The sequence below is a fragment of the Dermochelys coriacea genome, chromosome 20 (assembly GCF_009764565.3).
Source record: "Dermochelys coriacea isolate rDerCor1 chromosome 20, rDerCor1.pri.v4, whole genome shotgun sequence".
In the NCBI taxonomy this organism is placed as follows: domain Eukaryota; kingdom Metazoa; phylum Chordata; order Testudines; family Dermochelyidae; genus Dermochelys; species Dermochelys coriacea.
In genome coordinates this window covers 1,613,919-1,634,428 of record NC_050087.2, presented here as the reverse complement: position 1 = coordinate 1,634,428, position 20,510 = coordinate 1,613,919, and the positions used below count along the sequence as shown (strand labels likewise).

Sequence of the window (20,510 nt, the reverse complement as noted above, 5' to 3'; positions counted from 1 at the left end):
TACATTCAACACCTATGCTGGCCAAAACCATGCACTAGGTGACCCACAGATAGATCTCTCTGGGGATAGCTAGCTAGATATGCACTGGAAGGTTTTTCAGGAGGAACAGGAACTCAGGAACTGCCATACTAGATCAGACCAGGGGAATAACATACACTGATTTTAAAGACAGGTTTCAGAGTAGCAGCCGTGTTAGTCTGTATTCGCAAAAAGAAAAGCAGTACTTGTGGCACCTTAGAGACTAATAAATTTATTAGAGCATAAGCTTTCGTGAGCTACAGCTCACTTCATCGGATGCATCTGATGAAGTGAGCTGTAGCTCATGAAAGCTTATGCTCTAATAAATTTGTTAGTCTCTAAGGTGCCACAAGTACTGATTTTAAAGATAAGCATAAGAATGATTAACGGCTTGTCAGATGAATTGGTTGATATCTGTTTAGTAATTGGGAAATAGTCAGATCTCATTAGAGTAATTTATTATTCATAGGAATACTTTTCCGGGGGTTTCCAAATGTGATGTGTTTTTTTACCGTGCATCCAGTGGTGACGAGCCTTTTGTTTTAGACTCAGCAACAAACGAATCGCTTTTGCTTCTCAAATTGTGTGAAGAAACATGTGCCCCCCTTGGCTGAGACCTGCCGGCCAAGTGATCAGCTCAGGCCTGATCCAGCCCCATCGGGTCTTTTCATTGACTTCAGTGGGATTTGGCGCGGGAAGGGCTGGCAAAAGCTGAATCCAAGCCCTGCGCAATAGCACGATCCGCTGCATGCACAGAAACCACAGCCTCACACGCGCTCCTCTTTGATTCCTACGCACCCATCTCCATGTACACACAGCAGGCACACGCACACACAGGTTCAACACCCCTGCTAAGCAGAGCAATGGTGCAAAGGATCCCATCTGCCTTTCCTGTGACAGGCATGTTTAAAGGATACAAAGGGCTTGACTCATTCTGCTGAGATCCACCAATGGGCTGCTGGCCCAGCTGCTGCAGCCCCGTCCCCAGCTGCTGGGGCACAAAGCAGCTTCCTTCCCCGAAGCCTTTCCTATTGTAGACATGCATTTCCTCCCCATAGTTCCCCTCCTTCATCTCCTTCTGCATTGATTCACTTTGGGAGAATTGTTCCATTCTGCACCATTTCATTAGCTCAGAGGGCTGGGGTAGCTGCCAGCAGAACTAACCCGGCTAAGTGCAATTTACAGGAGTCCTGTTCCCCATTCTTCTCCTGCCCCTCATTAGCCCTGACCCATGCTGCTTTCCTCTCACTAGCCTGCAGCTTTTCGGGCCGTGTCTTCAGGCTGCATATGAGCAGGGCGGGGATGATCTGGCGAAGCCTCCGTGCAGAGTGACAGTCCTTCTATTGCCCTGCTAGCCAAGGATCCCGAAGCACTTCACCCTCCCCACCACAGGGCAGGCAGGAGGTTTACTCCCATTTCACAGAAGGCAAAACAGGCATGGCGTTACCCAGCAAGCCAGGGCTGGGAGTGGGACCCAGGAGTTCATAGAATCATAGAATATCAGGGTTGGAAGAGACCTCAGGAGGTCATCTAGTCCAACCCCCTGCTCAAAGCTGGACCAACCCCAACTAAATCAGAGTTCCTGACTCCGAGCCTCATGCTCTGGCCAAGGCCCCTCCCATATCAGGGGACTGCAGCCTGCCCTAGCTCGGGTGGTCTAACCGGTCTTTGCGGGTTTACTCTGTGTGGGTAGGAAGGAGGTGGCCTAGGGGGATGGGCATTGGCCGGCCTGGGAGTCAAGGGGGTGCCATTCCTTGCAGAGTCAGAGACCTCCTGTCTGACCGTGGGCAAGTCACATGTTCTGCCTTGTGCCTCAGCTCCCCAGGGGGGACGATCCTTCCCGGACTCAGGATAAAAATCCCACAGTGAGGCATGCAGGTAATACTGTGATAAGGGCCATACGAGTGCCAAGATAGCCGGATCCTCAGCTTCCATCTACACTGCAAGAAATCACCAGGTTTAAACCCAGGTGGGGTTCAGCTATGTTCTAACTTGAATTTTCCCCAGATAGGTGGACAGGCACAGACCATGGTATAAACATGCTGGGGAGGAGGTTTGGGGTTCTGATGGTTCCGGTACATAGTTAGGGCATGTTTAATTGCTTTTTTCCTGTCCACGCAAGCGGGAGAGGGTGGGAGGGGAATCCAAACACACGCGCACACCAGCTGGACCACAAACGGGTTCCACATGGGTTTAAATACGGTGTGTTTTGTGAGTCTCTGCTGGCATCCCGAGCAACTGCTCTGCCACCTCAGGCCCACACAGATGGGCTGCCCCCCATTCCCCACCTACGTCTCTCTGACGCTTGGTCCTGCTGATGTCTGCAGCAAATTCTTTCTGGCTGGGACGCCACTGGGGTGTCTGTGCTGGGGTTCATCACAGAGGCTGCTTGCATCTGGCTGGAACGTGTGTGAGAGACAGGAACGTTGGCCCAGCCGTGGGGTCCTGGATCCGGCAGCTGGAAAATCTGATTGCTCTTGAAGCTGCACATCTGGATGTGGGAAAACAAGAGAGAGAGGAATTGCCAAGCTGGAGTTTGTGAAAGGCCCTGCCCTCCGCCAGGCCCTCTCTGCCCAGGGCCGCTGCGCAGAAGGGAGCCCGGACAATCTCTGTATTGGGCTTTAATATGCGGGTGGTGGGGGGATTCGTTCACCCCTTGAAGGCTGAGCCAGCCTGGTCTGTGCTCCTGGACCTGCAGCCTGGGGCGCCTGCCTCCTCTGGGCTAGGGGCGATTAGCCCTGCTCGTGCCCCATGGGAAAATGAGCTTGTCTGTGCTCTCTGCAGGGTCCAGATGGAGAGATGACCCCCCACCCCCACAAGGAATCCAGGGGACACTTCCCTATCTATTGTGCCTGACTCTGGGCACCTTCCTGGTTCCCACCTCTCCATTTTACTTCCCTGCCCATTTAGCAGGAACCCGGCTCCATCCACCGTTCCTGCCACTTCCTCCCCAAACTCACCAGTTCTGGAGACATTCTGTCCCGCATCCTTCTCCACCAGGGCCGGGGGATCCTCCCTTGTTCTGGGACGGATTCCCCCTGGGTTTCCAAGGGGCACCTGAGTGCTGGCCCCACAGTTACCCCCTTGCCACACTAAGCTCTTGGTACTTGCTGGGTGGGCCTGGGATTTGGGGGGTGTTTGCAGAGGGAGCTCAAGGAATAGCTGTGGGAGGAGCCCCATGAAACAGGAGGAAGCTGGGAGTGGGGGAGGTTCCCCCCACCCTGTTATTCATTTTGTTTTTTATTTATTTTAAATGTTTTCAGTCAGCCAAACAAAGAAAATCACTGCGTTTGCAGACCAAGAAAGCAGGCGGCTGGGACAGTGCCGGGCACATGCCAGCGCCATGCAGTGGGGTGCAAGATGGGGCTCAGGACTAGGCCCATGGGCAAGGGCTTTGAGTCTCTGTGCTGAGAGACAAGGAAGCGGGAGGGTGTCAGCCGCCAGCCCTCCCCTGAAAGCAGAAAGCGAGACAAGAGTGGGGGTGAAGAGCTGGATGCCGCTGAGGGGGTTTGAGCTGCAGGTTTGCTCTCCCATGAGCCACCCAGCCAGGGCTGGTGCTGGATGCAAAGGAGCCCCCCCGGGGGGATGCAGCATGCATACAGATGGGTGCCCTAGCTGCACTGCGCAGAGCTTATCAGAGAACCCCCCCTTGGGAAGAAGGGAGCTGACAGTTTAGTGAATGCAGGCGGCTGGGATCTTCCCACCAGAGCTAGGGGCTCTCCGGGGTCTGGACATCTGCACTGGTAGGTGGTTTAAGAGACTAACATACTCAAAGGATTTTTCTGAGGAGTCCAAACCTCAGCCCAAGCTCTGGACACCTGTGAAGCATAAAGCTGGGTCCCGCTCTCTAACGGAACAAACCAGAACCTTAGACCCTGATCCAAATTTGCTGGCCCGGGCCCCTCTCTGTGCATACTGCTCTGGCTCCTGGCTCAGCAGATTCCCCCCAAGGAATAAACCAGGTGAAGGGGAAGGTGGAGGTTGGCCGGTTGGAGCCACCAAGGCTGGGGATCTCTGCTCCCTGTCTCACCCCATCAGCACGGCCCTGGGGAGGGGCAGCGGCACCCACGCTGTCCAAACTTTGCACACCGTGCTCAGCAGTGCCAGTGCAGGGCTGCCCCGAGAGGGGGGCAAAAGGGGCAGTTTGCCTGGGGCCCCTGTGGGAAGGCACCCAAACTGGGCGACACTGGGTTGCAACACCACTGGCTGCCATTGGGCCCATGGCAGAGGGGAAGCCGGGTCAGACCAGAGGGGCGCGGTGCTACATTCAAGGGAGAGCTACGCGTACCCCGTGGAAAAGTTCTGGGGTGCAAGGACTCAGGGAACACGGGCACTGGGATGATCTTAATCCGAATCCTAAGTGCCACTTGATCTGTCTTCCCCCATTAAAAGGCGGGAGAGGGGAAGATCACCCACTGCCAAGTAACCAATGCAGTCACCACTGCTCTCTATCCCCCAAAGCTGGCCGTAGAGGTCCTGGCCAGCCCCAGCAGCACAGAGCAGGCTTTCCCAGCCACTTGCCCCATTTCTGTCCCGCAGGACCAGGAGCTGAGTTCTGGGGGTCGTTTGGTGAGGCTGGTACCTGCTGGGAGCCAACAGAGACACGCACACCCTGTCTCATGTAACCCCGGGGCCACCCTACAGCCAGGGATCCTGCTAGACTGGGGCCAGATTGAAGCCAGCAACCGAGGGTGAAAGGCTCTGTACCCCAGTCCAGCCTTGAGCTAGCCAAACCCCACTTCCCCAGCACTGGTGGGACTGGCGCTAACTGGTGCATTGCACCGGGTCTGTAAGTGGAACTCTGGAGGAATTGCTGGGGTTTGGGGCTCCCCTCCACCGACAGCAGCCTGTCCTTGCTGTGTAACTCCCCTGCACTCCTTCTTTGTTCACTGCGTGGTGGTTGTGGGGGTAACTGGCTCCTAACGGCCCTGGACGCTTTCCTCAAGCGGGTTTTATGTTTGCCCCGCTGGCGCTGACCCTACGCCTGCAAACACAGCCGGGGAGGCCAGGCAACCGTTGCTAGGGAGCTGCTGGTTGCTACCAACAATACACAAAATGCAGCCGGAAAGGAAGCTTGTTCTTTCTCCTGGAGATGCTGGGCCCAGGGGAACGTCCAGAAGACACAATGAGGCCAGGGGAACGTCCAGGGGACACGGCGCGGCCAGGGGAACGTCCAGGGGACACGGCGGGGCCCGGGGAACGTCCAGGGGACACGGCGGGGCCGGGGAACGTCCAGGGGACACGGCGGGGCCTGGGGAAAGTCCAGGGGACACGGCGCGGCCAGGGGAACGTCCAGGGGACACGGCGGGGCCCGGGGAACGTCCAGGGGACACGGCGGGGCTGGGGAACGTCCAGGGGACACGGCGAGGACAGGGGAACGTCCAGGGGACACGGCAGGGCTGGGGAACGTCCAGGGGACACGGCGGGGCCCGGGGAACGTCCAAGGGACACGGCGGGGCCCGGGGAACGTCCAGGGACACGGCGAGGCCCGGGGAACGTCCAAGGGACACGGCGAGGCCAGGGGAACGTCCAAGGGGCACGGAGGGGCCCGGGGAACGTCCAGGGGACACGGCGGGGCCCGGGGAACGTCCAGGGGACACGGCGGGGCCAGGGGAACGTCCAGGGGACACGGCGGGGCTGGGGAACGTCCAGGGGACAGGGCGAGGCCAGGGGAACGTCCAGGGGACAAGGCGAGGCCAGGGGAACGTCCAGGGGACAAGGCGGGGCCCGGGGAATGTCCAGGGGACACGGTGGGGCCCGGGGAACGTCCAGGGGACACGGCGGGGCCGGGGGAACGTCCAAGGGACACGGCGGGGCCGGGGGAACGTTCAGGGGACACGGCGAGGCCCAGGAAACGTCCAGGGGACACGGCGGGGCCCGGGGAACGTCCAGGGGACACGGCGAGGCCAGGGGAACGTCCAGGGGACACGGCGGGGCCCGGGGAACGTCCAGGGGACACGACGAGGCCAGGGGAACGTCCAGGGGACACAGCGAGGCCGGGGGAACTTCCAGGGGACACGGCGGGGCCGGGGGAGCGTCCAAGGGACACGGCGGGGCCGGGGGAACGTTCAGGGGACACCGTGAGGCTTGGGGAACGTCCAGGGGACACAGCGAGGCCGGGGAACGTCCAAGGGACACGGCGGGGCCGGAGGAACGTCCAGGGGACACGGCGAGGCCGGGGAACGTCCAAGGGACACGGCGGGGCCGGAGGAACGTCCAGGGGACACGGCGAGGCCGGGGAACGTCCAGAGGACACGGCGGGGCTGGGGAACGTCCAGGGGACACGGCGAGGCCTGGGGAACGTCCAGGGGACACGGCGGGGCCAGGGGAACGTCCAGGGGACACGGCGGGGCCAGGGGAACGTCCAGGGGACACGGCGAGGCCAGGGGAACGTCCAGGGGACACGGCGGGGCCCGGGGAACGTCCAGGGGACACGGCGAGGCCAGGGGAACGTCCAGGGGACACGGCGGGGCCCGAGGAACGTCCAAGGGACACGGCGAGGCCAGGGGAACGTCCAGGGGACACGGCTGGGCCCGGGGAACGTCCAGGGGACACGGCGAGGCCAGGGGAACGTCCAGGGGACACGGCGGGTCTGGGGAACGTCCAGGGGACACGGCGAGGCCAGGGGAACGTCCAGGGGACACGGCGAGGCCAGGGGAACGTCCAAGGGGCACGGCGGGGCCGTGGGAACGTTCAGGGGACACAGCGAGGCCAGGGGAACGTCCAGGGGACACGGCGGGGCCCGGGGAACGTCCAAGGGACACGGCGGGGCTGGGGAACGTCCAGGGGACACAGCGGGGCCAGGGGAACGTCCAGGGGACACGGCGGGGCCCGGGGAACGTCCAGGGGACACGGCGAGGCCAGGGGAACGTCCAGGGGACACGGCGGGTCTGGGGAACGTCCAGGGGACACGGCGGGGCCCGGGGAACGTCCAGGGGACACGGCGGGGCCCGGGGAACGTCCAAGGGACACGGCGAGGCCAGGGGAACGTCCAGGGGACACGGCTGGGCCCGGGGAACATCCAGGGGACACGGCGAGGCCAGGGGAACGTCCAGGGGACACGGCGGGTCTGGGGAACGTCCAGGGGACACGGCGGGGCCCGGGGAACGTCCAGGGGACACGGCGAGGCCAGGGGAACGTCCAGGGGACACGGCGGGGCCCGGGGAATGTCCAGGGGACACGGTGAGGCCAGGGGAACGTCCAGGGGACACGGCGGGGCTGGGGAACGTCCAGGGGACACGGCGGGGCCCGGGGAACGTCCAGGGGACACAGCAAGGCCAGGGGAACGTCCAGGGGACTCGGCGAGGCCAGGGGAACGTCCAAGGGGCACGGCGGGGCCGTGGGAACGTTCAGGGGACACAGCGAGGCCCGGGGAACGTCCAGGGGACACGGCGAGGCCAGGGGAACGTCCAGGGGACACGGCGGGTCTGGGGAACGTCCAGGGGACATGGCGGGGCCCGGGGAACGTCCAGGGGACACGGCGAGGCCAGGGGAACGTCCAGGGGACACGGCGGGGCCCGGGGAATGTCCAGGGGACCCGGTGAGGCCAGGGGAACGTCCAGGGGACACGGCGGGGCTGGGGAACGTCCAGGGGACACGGCGGGGCCCGGGGAATGTCCAGGGGACACAGCAAGGCCAGGGGAACATCCAGGGGACACGGCGAGGCCAGGGGAACGTCCAAGGGGCACGGCGGGGCCGGGGGAACGTTCAGGGGACACAGCGAGGCCAGGGGAACGTCCAGGGGACACGGCGGGGCCAGGGGAACGTTCAGGGGACACAGCGAGGCTTGGGGAACATCCAGGGGACACAGCGAGGCCAGGGGAACGTCCAGGGGACACGGCGGGGCCGGGGGAACGTTCAGGGGACACAGCGAGGCCAGGGGAACGTCCAGGGGACACGGCGGGGCCGGGGGAACGTTCAGGGGACACAGCGAGGCTTGGGGAACTGTCCAGAAGACACAACGAGGCCAGGGGAACATCCAGGGGACATGGCAGGGCCTGGGGAACTTTCCAGGGGACACAGCGAGGCCAGGGGAACGTCCAGGGGACACATGGGTTCTTCCATGTTCCTCCTCCTTAGGATGCATCTCGAAGGTTCCCAGTGGTCCCAGCCCAGCTTCTCTCTGGGGCCTGTACAGCTCAGTCTCTTTGAGGCCAGGGGCCCCGTCCAGAGGCCCCAGAGCCCAGAGGAAGGAGTTTGGGGAAAGAGAGAGCCAGTCGTCTCTGCTCTACAGATCTGGCATGGTCGAGAGAAGCCAGAGGCCCCAGTGCCAGAGCATCATGTGCTTCTGTTCTGCAAGGCCAAAGGCGAGGAAAGCGGCGAGCCACAGGCTCGGGAGGACGGCAAGTGCTCCCCACAGGGCTCAGGATAAGACACTTCTCCAGGACTCTAGCAATGCTTTGGAGAGGCGCTCTGAGGGCCTGGAACTCGGGGGGCCCCGGATCCAGTGCCAGGTGGGAGAGTCATGGGTGTCGCTCCAGGCCAAGGCTGACAGACAGCTGTTCCCACCTCCTGGCTCGTCCCTGGCTGTTCCAGTCAATGAGATTAGAAACTCCCGTTCTTCCTTTATCCCCAGCAAGCCAGGTACAAGCCAGACTGCCCCTGCCTTGTTCAGCCTACCTCGGGAGGCCCCCTCCCCCAGCAGGGAAAGGGAGGGTTCAGCCCCCATGGCTCATTCAGTCCTGGGCCTCTCTGCTGAGACTGCCAGCAAAGGGGCCAGTCACTGCTAACTGAGATGTGGACACCTGACCAACAGGAGCTGGACTGAGATCCGCCAAACTTACTGCACACAGGGCCATGCTCGAGTCACTGCTGACCTGCCACAAGGACTGGGGTTGTGTGTGTGTGTGTGTGTGTGCCTGTGTGCATGTGTGTGCCTGTGTGTGTGTCTGCCAGTGTGCATGTGTGTGTGTGTGCCGGTGTGTGTGTGCCGGTGTGCACGTGTGTGTATGTGTGCCTGTGTGCACGTGTGTGTGTGTGCCAGTATGTGTGTGTGCCGGTGTGTGTGTGACAGTGTGCACGTGTGTGGGTGTGTGTGCATGTGGGTGTGTGTAAAAGTGGCTGTGCAGATGGACTAGAGAGCTGTGAGTATAACTGAGCGTGGCTTTGTCTGGGTGTCATGATGAGCATCTGTCTGTCTGTCTGCCTCAGACTGGGTGTCTAACGCCACAGCGTTCCCGGATGGCAACAGCGCTCCCATCTCAGACCGGAGTTGTGCTACCCCCAGAAGACCCACTCCTGGCTCTGGCTGGCATTCGAATGACATCAGTCCCACGGAGCTTGCTTGGTCGGAATGTGGGTGCCATGGACCCCGCACGTGGCTCTTCACTGCAGCAGCCTGGATTCGTCTCCTTCCTCCTCCTCCAGGCCTCTGGGCCCGCGGCCACGCCAGAATGCAGGAGAAATGCACCCTCAGCACTCTGTGACAGGGCTGGGGCTGAGAAAGGGGCCAGGCCCAGGAATGTGTCTTGAGAAATAATGTGACACCCGCCCCCCTGCCAAGAAAAGAACCCCCCGGATCTGGCCTTTCTTATTAACATCTGAATGTCAGCCAGCCAGGGGGGATAATAGCTTTCTGGGGGGTCCTCCCTGTTTCCCCAGCCGTCTCTCTGTCTCTCTTTTCTATTCTCCACCCTCCCTATCCCCTCTCCTCTCTCCGCCCCTCCCAGGACAGCTTTCCTGGGGCCCAGTCATATGACTTGCTAGGTGATAAAGGGAGACCAGATGCCACCAGGGATTCCTGTTCCGTCTCCTAGCAACTGAACAACTCGTTGCCTAGCAGCAGATGAGCAGGGCTCTGTCTTACATACCTAATTAGACAGCAAGCATCTCTGGGGCTCCTGTGTCCTTGGGATGGAGCCATCGATTTTATTCCACAGCACACTGGACCTGCTCCTGGGGACACTTCATTGATCTCTCTGCTGCACCAACAGAGCCTTTACCTCTTCCTGTAATCACAACCCACTGCCCTTCCCCAGCACCTTCCACCCAGGATCTGAATGAAGATGCTTCACAGACTTCAATGAACCCAGCCTCACAGCTCCCCTGGAAAAGGAATGAGTGGTATAAATGCCACATTACAGATGGGGAAACCGAGGCACGAAGTAATGAGGCGATTCACAGAAAATCACCGTGCGGGGCTGAGGACAGAGCCCAGGAGTCCCAGCTCTTTGCTGTAACCACTAGTCCTTCCTTCCTCCTAGTGCACAGAAAGGAACCTGGGAGTCCAGATGCCCAGACCCCTGCTCTAACTCTCACCTGAAAGATGGCACTGTGGGCCATAGCACAGCACCGCCTAAACTGCCATGGGGATGAAGCCATGCCAGCTGCCTTGCGTGAGGCTGGCGCAGGGCCAGATCTTGTGGGGAGGGTTCTGAGTGTGCTGAGATACAGTGGCATCTCCAGCCCTGTCTATGTGGATGGTGCCCCCCTGCCCCCAAAGAGACCCACCCCCCGAGACACACAGCACTGCTGGAAAAGTCACAGTGCAGCACTACAGAGACACGAACCCGGGCACCGCATGGCCTACTCTGAAAGGGAAGCTGAGCATGGCGGGTGGACAGCAGGGCATTCCAGCTTTCCATGAAAGGAGCTAAGAGCCGGCTGTCTGCACCCTGCTCAGCCAGGGCGCTCCAGCCTCAAAACCTTGGTTAGCCCACACCTGACCCACCCTTGGCTTCTATTTCCAGCCGCCGTGCTCTGTCCTGGCCTGATCCTAAGCTGGGATAAGCAGTGTGGTGCTGCTCGAGCTCATGTGAGAGCAGATGGTTTGGGGAGGGGGTAGGAGAGAGCAGCACTGAGGGCACACAGGGGCCGAGCGCCTGACCTCCTCGCCCAACAGGAGCAGGGCAAGTTGCTCCTGAAACCCAGGCTGAAAGCGTGGGGCCAGATTCCTCAGCTGGCTTCAGGGGTGACCTCAGGGAGGAGCGAGGCCTGCGGTTTCCTCTGACCAGAAGAAAATGGTGCAGAGACTGAAACTCAAGCTCCAAGGGCGGAACACTGGAAAGCGGGGAGGAGTAGCCACTGTTCTGGCGGCCCAGTCAGCTTCCTTGGACATTTCATGGCCAGCGTTAATTTAGGCAAGTTCTGCCTCTGTGCTGAGCACGCAGCAGACTGTCTGGCAGCCCAGCTCCTGCCACAACCAGGCTGTCAAGGAGCCAGGACGGGACAGAGGAACCAGGCGGCCGTACAGAGGCGTGGATAGCTGGGGGGTTGCAGTAGGGGACAGCTGGGAGATGGAGGGAACTGCATGTTGAAATGCAGTTGATTGTTTCCTACCTAGATTTTTCCCAAATAGGGGATGATCTGGGATCATAATGTTTTGCCCTTACAGAGCACCTTCCACCCCAGGTCTTAAAGTGCTTTGCAGACATTAAGGAATTAACCCTCACCACCCTCTGGGAAGTGGGTCTTTTTATTATCCACCATTGTGCAGCTGGCGAAACTGAGGTTCAGATGGGCTCATTAACTTGCCCCAGGTGACACCACCATGCCTTGCACAGGGAACAGAGCCCTGGCCTCTTGATTCTCAGTTCTATGCCTTAATCAATGGCATAGAACTCCCACCCTAAATACATCCATCCTGTTCCCTGCCCCTGCCCCGCCCCACCTCTCTGGGTCATAAAGGTAGGTTACCATCACTGGTGTAACTGCCCCAGTGCAAACCCCTAGTGTAGACGGGGGCTTGCTATTTTCACTGGTGCCACTACAACAATAGCTGGAACCAGGGCAAATTCCTGACAGGTGTAAATTGACACGTGCCTAGAATCTGCCCCCCGGTGTAGCTGAGGCCACAGATTGGAGTAAAATAGAAGGAAGACAGGGAGGAAAAGAAAAGGCAAAAGACATTTCCTGTGCTCCATCCCGTAAGCATGGAACTGCTTGTGGTGAGTGTTTGACCGGATGATTATGTTTCATCCCTGGATCTTCCAGTCACTAATGCACCACAAAGCCCATTTACAAACCGGAGCAAAAAAACGCTGAGAACTTGACAAGTCCCCACAGGGAATTGAATTTCCTGGACTCTCCTCCTCTCATGCTGCTTGGATGAGACACGTCTCCAGGAAGCAGCATGTTGTACCATAAACTACTGTCAATGTAAAGGCAAATGTAGCATTTTGCTGCATCCTGGGGTTTAGCTAGGAGTCCTGACAGCTCTCACGCAGAGCACGGGCTGGAGCCAAGGGCAGGGTGTCGTTTCCATTTGTTTCACTACAACACGGTTGGAGATTTACAGGTTTCTGTGGGTAGAGATGAACTTGATGAAAAAAGCCCAGCTCTGACCATGGCCAAATTCTGAAATCGGATACAGATCCTTTCCCTGGGCTGTGTCCTCAACTGGTGTAAATCAGTGCAGCTCCATTGAAGTTAATTTGCACCCGCTGAGGAGTTGGCCCTCTGGTCCTCAATGAGCCCAGAAGTTCCTTTGTTCAGCTGTGCTTCTGCAATCCTGGATTCTTCTTGTATCTCATCAGCCCCCTGGGGAATGTAGGGAACCAGCCTCCACCGGCAGGAAGGCGGATTGGGTCTAGGAGGTCTTTGTCCTTTATTATCCAGGTACAGTCTACATGTGCTTCAATGGTGCAGCTCTTGGCCATTCGTGGGGGCCAGTTCTCCTGGGGGTTGGGACCAATATTCACTGGGATGTCATTGCCCCAAAATAGCCAGCGCTCTGGGACTGATGAGTTATTTAAAAAAAATAAAACATGGATGAGGAGGGAAATTGGGGGGGGGCAGAAATGTGTCAAACTAGTGAGAAAGACGGGGGGGGCAGGAATCCAGAACAGCTGCAGAATGTGGGAAATGCGCAGAAAATTTGGATTTCTTGCAGGGAGGGATTAAAAATGTTGCTCTCCAGCCTGCAACAAAGCAGCCAGTCTCACGGCTCCACCTGCAGCAGCTGCTGCCTGTCCTCTCCCTACCCCCTCGCCTCCCTTGCCACCCCTGCAGAAATGGGTGTGTAAAGGCGCCTGCAGACCCGGGAAAGAGACTCTGATCTCACCCTGGGGAAAAGGGAGACATCACAGCTGCAAGACACCCCCCATATGCTACCCATCCCATAAAACGCCTCCGCTGCTTTACAATCCGGGGGGCCGGAACAATTTGTGTAATGGGGGGGGGGGCTGAGAGCCATTGACCCAAACTGTAAACCCTGTATATGAGCCAGGGAGTGCAGCAGCACCCCCAGCATCCCTAGTTCCAGCACCTACACTTGCAATGCTCTGGCCATTCAGCAGACCACTCTTGCGTGCCACAAAAATCTGGAAGGCGAGGTCTTGGCTCTGTATCCCCGCTCGGGGTTGCTGCAGGTTGAACCCACTACAAAACCCACCACACTCAAGCTATGCTAGGGACAGACACTGCTCACCACAGCCCTGCGGAGAGGGAGCAGCTGGTTCCATGGGGTGGGCGCATTTCTGAAAATGGGGATGCAGGGCTCCAAGGGTGATCTGGTGCTTGCAACCCTGTATCCCCCCCCCCAGCTCCACACCCCTCTGTATCATTCTCCCATGTCCAGAATGCCAACTGCTCCCCAGCAGCACAGCTGTGTGGGCCGGGTCAGGAACCACCCCAGCCCTACACCAGGGTGCCAGACGGGGGGCTGGAACCATTCCTACACTGGGGGCGCTGAGAACCATTGAACCAAACTGCAAACCCTGCATATGATGGAAACCAGGGCACGCCAGGGGGTGTAGCCCCCTCCTCAGTTCCAGCACCTAGCCAGGTCCTTCCCGGCTCCCCGGGTTCGGAACCCGCTCACAGTGACCTATCTTGCTCAAAGGGAGTGTCCACCCCCCGCCCCACTAGACACATCAATGAATCAGGCTTCCGGCTACTCTGGTACTGGGGAGAGGCGCTTGGATGCTGCTTGGATCTTGTCCCTCCCCGGTTGGGACTCTGCCGTGTATTTCGGGGGCCAGAGAGCAGGGGTTGGGAGGAAATCGCTTGCAGGGGATACTCCCCCCGCCCCGAGAGCGCCACTGTTCTCCTCCAGTCCGCCTGACTGCCCCTCGACAAATCAGGGATGGGGGGCACCAGACATGAGTCCCGAGTTTGCCTCGTCCCTTGATTGTCCTGCCCCCAGTCTTGGGGGTGAGTCACGTACTTGCTTTGACAGCGCCCCCCCCCCGTGTTCTGGGCTCAGCTGGGGACCTCAAATAAAGGCGCCCTCAGCCCTCCCCGGGGGCGGGTCGCCCCCTGCTTTTCCGCGCACGATGCGGTGTGAGGCGGGGGGGTCACGCATGCTCCGGATTTCATCTGACTGCAGATTCCGGCTGCCGGCTGCAAACGCTGCAAAGCCGCGGCGCCCCCCCGCTGCCCGCCCCGCCCGCTCTTTGTCTGCAGGCTGGGGGGGCTCGGGCGGGCAGAGGGGGCGGGGCCATTACCTCATCCCCCCGCACTCTGCACCAATCCCCCGGCGGAGCCGGGCGGACCGACCAACCACTGGAAGCCCGGGCCCGCCGCCGTCGCGACAGGAGGGTATATAGCCGCCGTGCAGCCGCGCGCCCCCCAAGTTCTCTTACAGCGACCCCCTAAGAGTCGCGCGGTAAGAAAGCGGCCAGCGCCCCCGCCCGGCAGTCAGCATGGTAAGGGGGGCGCGTGCGTGCTGGGGGGCTGCTGGGGGGCTCCAGCCCCGCTCCGCGGGCGCGCTTTGCTCCAGCCGGGGCTCGCCTTTGCACCCCCCCGCAGAACAAAGGGGTTCCCTCTCCCGGCTGTCGCTGCAGCCCGTCCCCGCGGGGCATCGGCTGTGGGGCAGCGCTGGGGTGGAGCCTGGCCCGGCCGCTTCTCTCTCCAGGGAGAGGGGGGCAGAGCAGGGAGATAAAGGGGAGTGCGGCTGTACCCCGCGGGGGCTCTAAAGATGGGGCTGGGTGAGAGAGCCGGCTGTACCCCGCGGGGGCTCTAAGGGGGGGCCGCGGCTGTACCCTGTAGGGAGGCTACCGCCTGTAAGGGGGGCGTGGGGAGCCAACAGTCCAGGATTGTCCTGGAGGTTCCGGGAATTAGAGCTGAATCTTTCATTAGTTTGTGTCCTGGGATGAAACCTCCAGGGATCGTTCCAACCAAAACTGGCAACCCCGGTGGGACGGGGGGGCTGCTGTACCCCGCGGCTCTATGGGGCGCTGCTGTACGCACCGGGACGCTCCCGCCTGTCAAGGGATGGGGCGCGGCTGTACCCCAGGAGCGCTCTCGGGGGTTCTGCGTGAAGCTCGCTGATGAGACGCGTTTCAAAGATCCCTGTCTGGAGCCAGCGGCTCTGGGCGCTGCTCACCCCTCTCCGCAACCCCCGTTGGGCGCAGAGACGAGCTGTGCTGCGGGAGGGGGACGTGGCAAACCGCAGGGTCTCAACTCCAAAATTCTTCCTAGGAGAGTCAGAAACTGCCGGCAGCTGCTGGCCAGTCCTGGGGGAGCAGAGGCTGGACGGCCCACGCCCTTGCGTCCCGGAGAAGGGCTGTTTGCCTGCCCAGAGAACAGCAGTGCCAGGGGCTAATTCCTCAGGGAAGTGAGAAAAGCAGCGGGTCCCTGCAGCATTAGGCAGGGCAGCACTGGCAAAGCCTCCGCCTGTCCTCCACTCCCCCTCGGTGATTTGTGTCCATGAATAGCTAGCACAAGGGGGCCTGAAGGAGGAGACAAAGGGGGGGCGGGGCTCAGGCAGATGTGACCAGAATGATTATTCCAGGGCGAGCAGGACAAGGCTGCAGAGTTACTGGATGGGTCTTGGAAGACAAATGTGCTTCAGAGCCATTATATTTGAGTCTTGTGCACATGCGTGTGAGTGCATGTGCACACTGGTGCACTTACCTATTCTTTGTTTGTAGCTTTACGTTCGTTATATTAGTGTAATATTTTAGCTCCCTAGGCAGCATCCCCAATGCCATGTGAAGGGAGGGGGAGCTTTGCAAATGCAAGGGCCAAGTTTTCAATATTCTATTTAAAGTACATTAAAGGCAGAATGTAAGTAATGGGGAATTGCGCCCAGCCTCTCTCCCACACCCAGATGCTCGCTCTCTTGGCATTTGAACTGAGCTTTGACTTTTGTCCCGCCCGCTTCATTGATTGACTTCATTCCCATGTGGGTATGTTCTCCGCTGAGGTCAGCAGAGGGAAATTGGCAAAACAATCTAATGAGATCATGCTGGAAATAGCCCAGTCTGTGTTAAGCCATTGCTGTCCGCACAGACTCCAGCACAGGGCAGAGGGATGTTAGAATTTTCTCCCAGCTGTGTCGACTGAGCCCGGTTTTCCCTGGCTGGGTGTGGCAGCTCCATTCATTATTCCCTAGACTAGGCTCTCTTGGGGGTTAGCCATCTTTCCAGGTGGGCAGAGGCTAGTACTTCTGGGGGACAGAAAAGCAACCGCAGTGGCTTGGAGGCTGATCTTACCAGGTACTGAGCACCCACTGCAGACATCCCAGAGAGGGACACTGGGGACCAGACTCCTGAAAGGACTCAGCACTCGCAATGGGGGCTGGCTTCTCCATGAGAACAATGGGGTGCTGCTGGGGGCTGGAAGTCTGGCCCTCCTTGTTTTGTGGGATGGGACGCTTATTCATAGTAATACCCAATGCCACAATCATGTACCCAAATTTGTTGGTGTTCGCCAGTTACTTCCATGGGAGCGGGAGCGGGCCCCACATAAGGAAAACTTGGGCGTGGCAGGCAGACACTTTTCAAGAATTGTGGTACTGCTCAATTGTTTCCAGTTTCCACCTGCCTCTCCACAATTCACGAGTATTTTCTTCTTTTTGCTTCCTTTCCTACCAATTATCTGCTCTTCCTTTCCCCACAATTTGGAAAGCACATGGGGCATTGAACATGTGGGGTTACACAAAGGGCTAGCATCTGTGTGACATGCTGCTTTTTGAGTACAGCCGAACACTGAGTCCGTTCAGAGCACACCCAGCTACAAAGCTTAATGGTGCCTGATTTTGCTGCTACTATTTTATACATCAAGGATCCAAAAAGGCAAAAATGGGATTTTCAAATGGAACTTCTAGAGATGCCTCAATTAATCAAAAGCCATTTAATAACATGCAATTGCAGCCCAACTCAATGTGTTTACATCTTCTCTTCCCGCCTCCCACCCTCTTCTCCGCAGCGTGAGTGCATCTCTATCCACGTCGGCCAGGCTGGTGTCCAGATCGGCAATGCCTGCTGGGAGCTCTACTGCCTGGAACATGGGATCCAGCCTGATGGCCAGATGCCCAGTGACAAGACCATCGGTGGAGGAGACGACTCCTTCAACACCTTCTTCAGTGAGACAGGCGCTGGCAAGCATGTCCCCAGAGCCGTGTTTGTGGACTTGGAGCCAACAGTCATAGGTGAGTGTGCAAAGCCGTCATCTTACTGCTTTCTGGGCTCCCTTGTAAACTCATGTGCCTAGAGCAGACAGCTGCTGTGCATGGACAGCAGGGAGACACGCTCTCTGCCTTTCCTCTCCCCAGATGAAGTGCGCACTGGAACCTACCGCCAACTTTTCCATCCTGAGCAGCTCATCACTGGCAAGGAAGATGCTGCCAACAACTATGCCCGTGGGCATTACACCATTGGGAAAGAAATCATTGACCTGGTTCTCGACAGGATCCGCAAGCTGGTAGATCCCATCTCTCTTGAGGGTGATCTGGGGAGGTCGTGAATGGGAAGCTGTTTGAAAGACATAAATTCATAGCTGATGGTTTCTCCCCCTGCCTCCCATCCCAACTAATCATATTGTTGATGTATTTAGTGTCACCATATTTCCAGGTGGTCCTAAGGTGAATTAAAAAGTCCTTTGAAATAGAGTAGTCACTCAGTGGTATTGGGCTAAGCTTACCAGACAGTGAATATGGACAAGTAACTTTGTAACAGATAAGTTATTAAAGGGCATATTTTTATCTCCATTACACTGGATTTACACTGATGGAACTCCACCAACTATGATGGAGTGGACCCAGATTTAATAGAACAGAATTTGGTCCTAAGGGGAAACGTTTCTAGGATGGGAAGAAAGTAAGTGAACTTCCTGCTTGGTATAATTGGTCGGTTCAATTATCCAATCAACTGATGAAATTACCAGGCAGCAGGTTTAAAACAAAGAAAAGGAAGTACTTCTTCACACAATGCACAGTCAACCTGTGGAATTTGTTGCCAGAGGATGTTGTGAAGGCCAAAAGTATAACTGGTTTCAAAGAAGAAATCTAGTTCATAAAGGATAGGTCCATCAGTGGCAAATAGCCAAGATGGTCCAGGATGCAACCTGATGCTTGGGATGTCCCAAAGATTCTGACTGCCAGATGCTGGGGCTGGATGACAGATGGATTGCTCAATAATTGCCTTCTTCTGTTCATTCTGTTCTGAAGCATCTGGCATCGGCCACTGTCAGAAGACAGGATACTGGGCTAGATGGACCTTTGGTATGACCCAGGATGGCTGTTCTTATGTTCTTAAAAATAATGTCCTTTGTGTTTCCACCTTCTTCTAGGCTGACCAGTGCACAGGTCTCCAGGGCTTCCTGGTCTTCCACAGCTTTGGAGGTGGCACTGGTTCTGGGTTCACCTCCCTGCTGATGGAGCGTCTGTCTGTTGACTATGGCAAGAAATCCAAGCTGGAGTTCTCCATCTACCCTGCTCCTCAGGTCTCCACCGCAGTGGTGGAGCCCTACAACTCCATCCTGACCACCCACACCACCCTGGAGCACTCTGACTGCGCCTTCATGGTAGACAACGAGGCCATCTATGACATCTGCCGCAGGAACCTGGACATTGAGCGCCCCACCTACACCAACCTGAACCGGTTGATAGGCCAGATAGTGTCTTCCATCACTGCCTCCCTCCGATTTGATGGTGCCCTGAATGTAGATCTGACAGAGTTTCAGACCAACTTGGTGCCCTACCCTCGTATCCACTTCCCTCTGGCCACCTATGCCCCAGTCATCTCTGCTGAGAAAGCTTACCATGAGCAACTTTCTGTAGCAGAGATCACAAACGCTTGCTTTGAGCCAGCCAACCAGATGGTGAAATGTGACCCTCGCCACGGGAAATACATGGCCTGCTGCCTGTTGTACCGTGGGGATGTGGTTCCCAAAGATGTCAATGCTGCTATTGCCACCATCAAAACCAAGCGCACTATCCAGTTTGTGGACTGGTGCCCAACTGGCTTCAAGGTTGGTATCAACTACCAGCCTCCCACTGTGGTTCCTGGCGGTGACCTGGCCAAGGTGCAGCGGGCCGTGTGCATGCTCAGCAACACCACAGCCATAGCTGAGGCCTGGGCTCGTCTGGACCACAAGTTTGACCTGATGTACGCCAAGCGTGCCTTTGTTCACTGGTACGTAGGGGAGGGGATGGAGGAAGGCGAATTCTCGGAGGCTCGGGAGGACATGGCTGCCCTAGAGAAGGATTACGAAGAGGTTGGTGTGGATTCTGTTGAAGGGGAGGGCGAAGAGGAAGGGGAGGAATATTAAAGTAAAATGTCACAACGGTGCTGCTCTTACAGGGAGCTTAAACTATTCTAAACATTCAAAATGTTTGGTCCGATCAGTTAATTTGTATGTAGCAGTGTCTGCCCAAATGTATGTGTTTGCTGTCTGGTAACTGATCTGTGCTTAAAATCATGGAAGTTTTGGTACAGACCCAAACCGTCCACTTCTCTTGTGGGTTTGTGAATAAAAAAGCATTCCCTGTCTTAGAGGATCCGTGTCTTTTGTATGTATTCAACACGCTCCTGAAATCCATCTTCATTTAAACCTCCACACCACTGTGTAGTTGCACACAATAGACACACTTTGAGGGTCTTTTAGAAGACCGCAAAACTGCAAAATCTAAAACTGCAGACTTCAGTTGCCAAAAATGACACTTTTTAAAAACAAAAACGTGAATTTTGAAACTGCATATTGTTTTTTACAATGACTGACGTCCACGCTTGTAGAGGAGATCCAGCCGCGATGGTTGTAAGCCACGACTGCGCTTCCTTGAGCTTGAACTCTAAATTAGTGCAGCCCTGAGTCGGCACCAACTTGTGCCAGCTGCCAGTGACCCCAAGGAGCCCTTGTGGCCACCTCGCTGCAGGGAAGACCAGGCCATGCCCTCCCCCACATGTTCTGTAAGCAGAGAAGTTTTTTTTTTTTTTAAAAATCAACTAGGTGTGGAAACTGGCCTCCTGTTTTCACTCCAGAGCAGGCTTAATGACATTTCAGCTGGGTCCATTTGGGGAAGAGAGAGGGGTTCAACCCATCCTGTCACTGATCCAGCATCTGAAATAACTAAAACCAAATCAGTGCCTCTTCTTTCACGATGTCCGAGGGCTTTTCTTCACCCCTCAGCCAGAAGCTTGTAACGAATCTGATGACTGTTGCTAAAGCTACATCGTGTTACCCAGGCAACAGTGACATCTTAACCCAAAATACCCATTGAAAGCACAGTCTGGTCAAATTTGCCCTGAAATCTAAACCTAATGGAAATGTTTCATTAATTTCTTTTTAAAATACCCATTGAAACTATTTTCCTTGACTAATAAATATTC

The 20,510-nt window shown here is 57.4% G+C and overlaps 1 protein-coding gene across 1 annotated transcript; it reads left to right on the top strand.

Moving 5' to 3' along the window:
- The first annotated feature begins 14,254 nt into the window (after window positions 1-14,254).
- On the top strand, window positions 14,255-19,673 carry TUBA1A (tubulin alpha 1a). The gene is made up of 4 exons (XM_038378488.2): window positions 14,255-14,603; window positions 17,110-17,332; window positions 17,456-17,604; window positions 18,472-19,673. The coding sequence occupies exons 1-4, from the start codon at window positions 14,601-14,603 to the stop codon at window positions 19,450-19,452; spliced, it is 1,356 nt and encodes a 451-aa protein (XP_038234416.1). The 5' UTR covers window positions 14,255-14,600; the 3' UTR covers window positions 19,453-19,673.
- The last annotated feature ends 837 nt before the right edge of the window (window positions 19,674-20,510 follow it).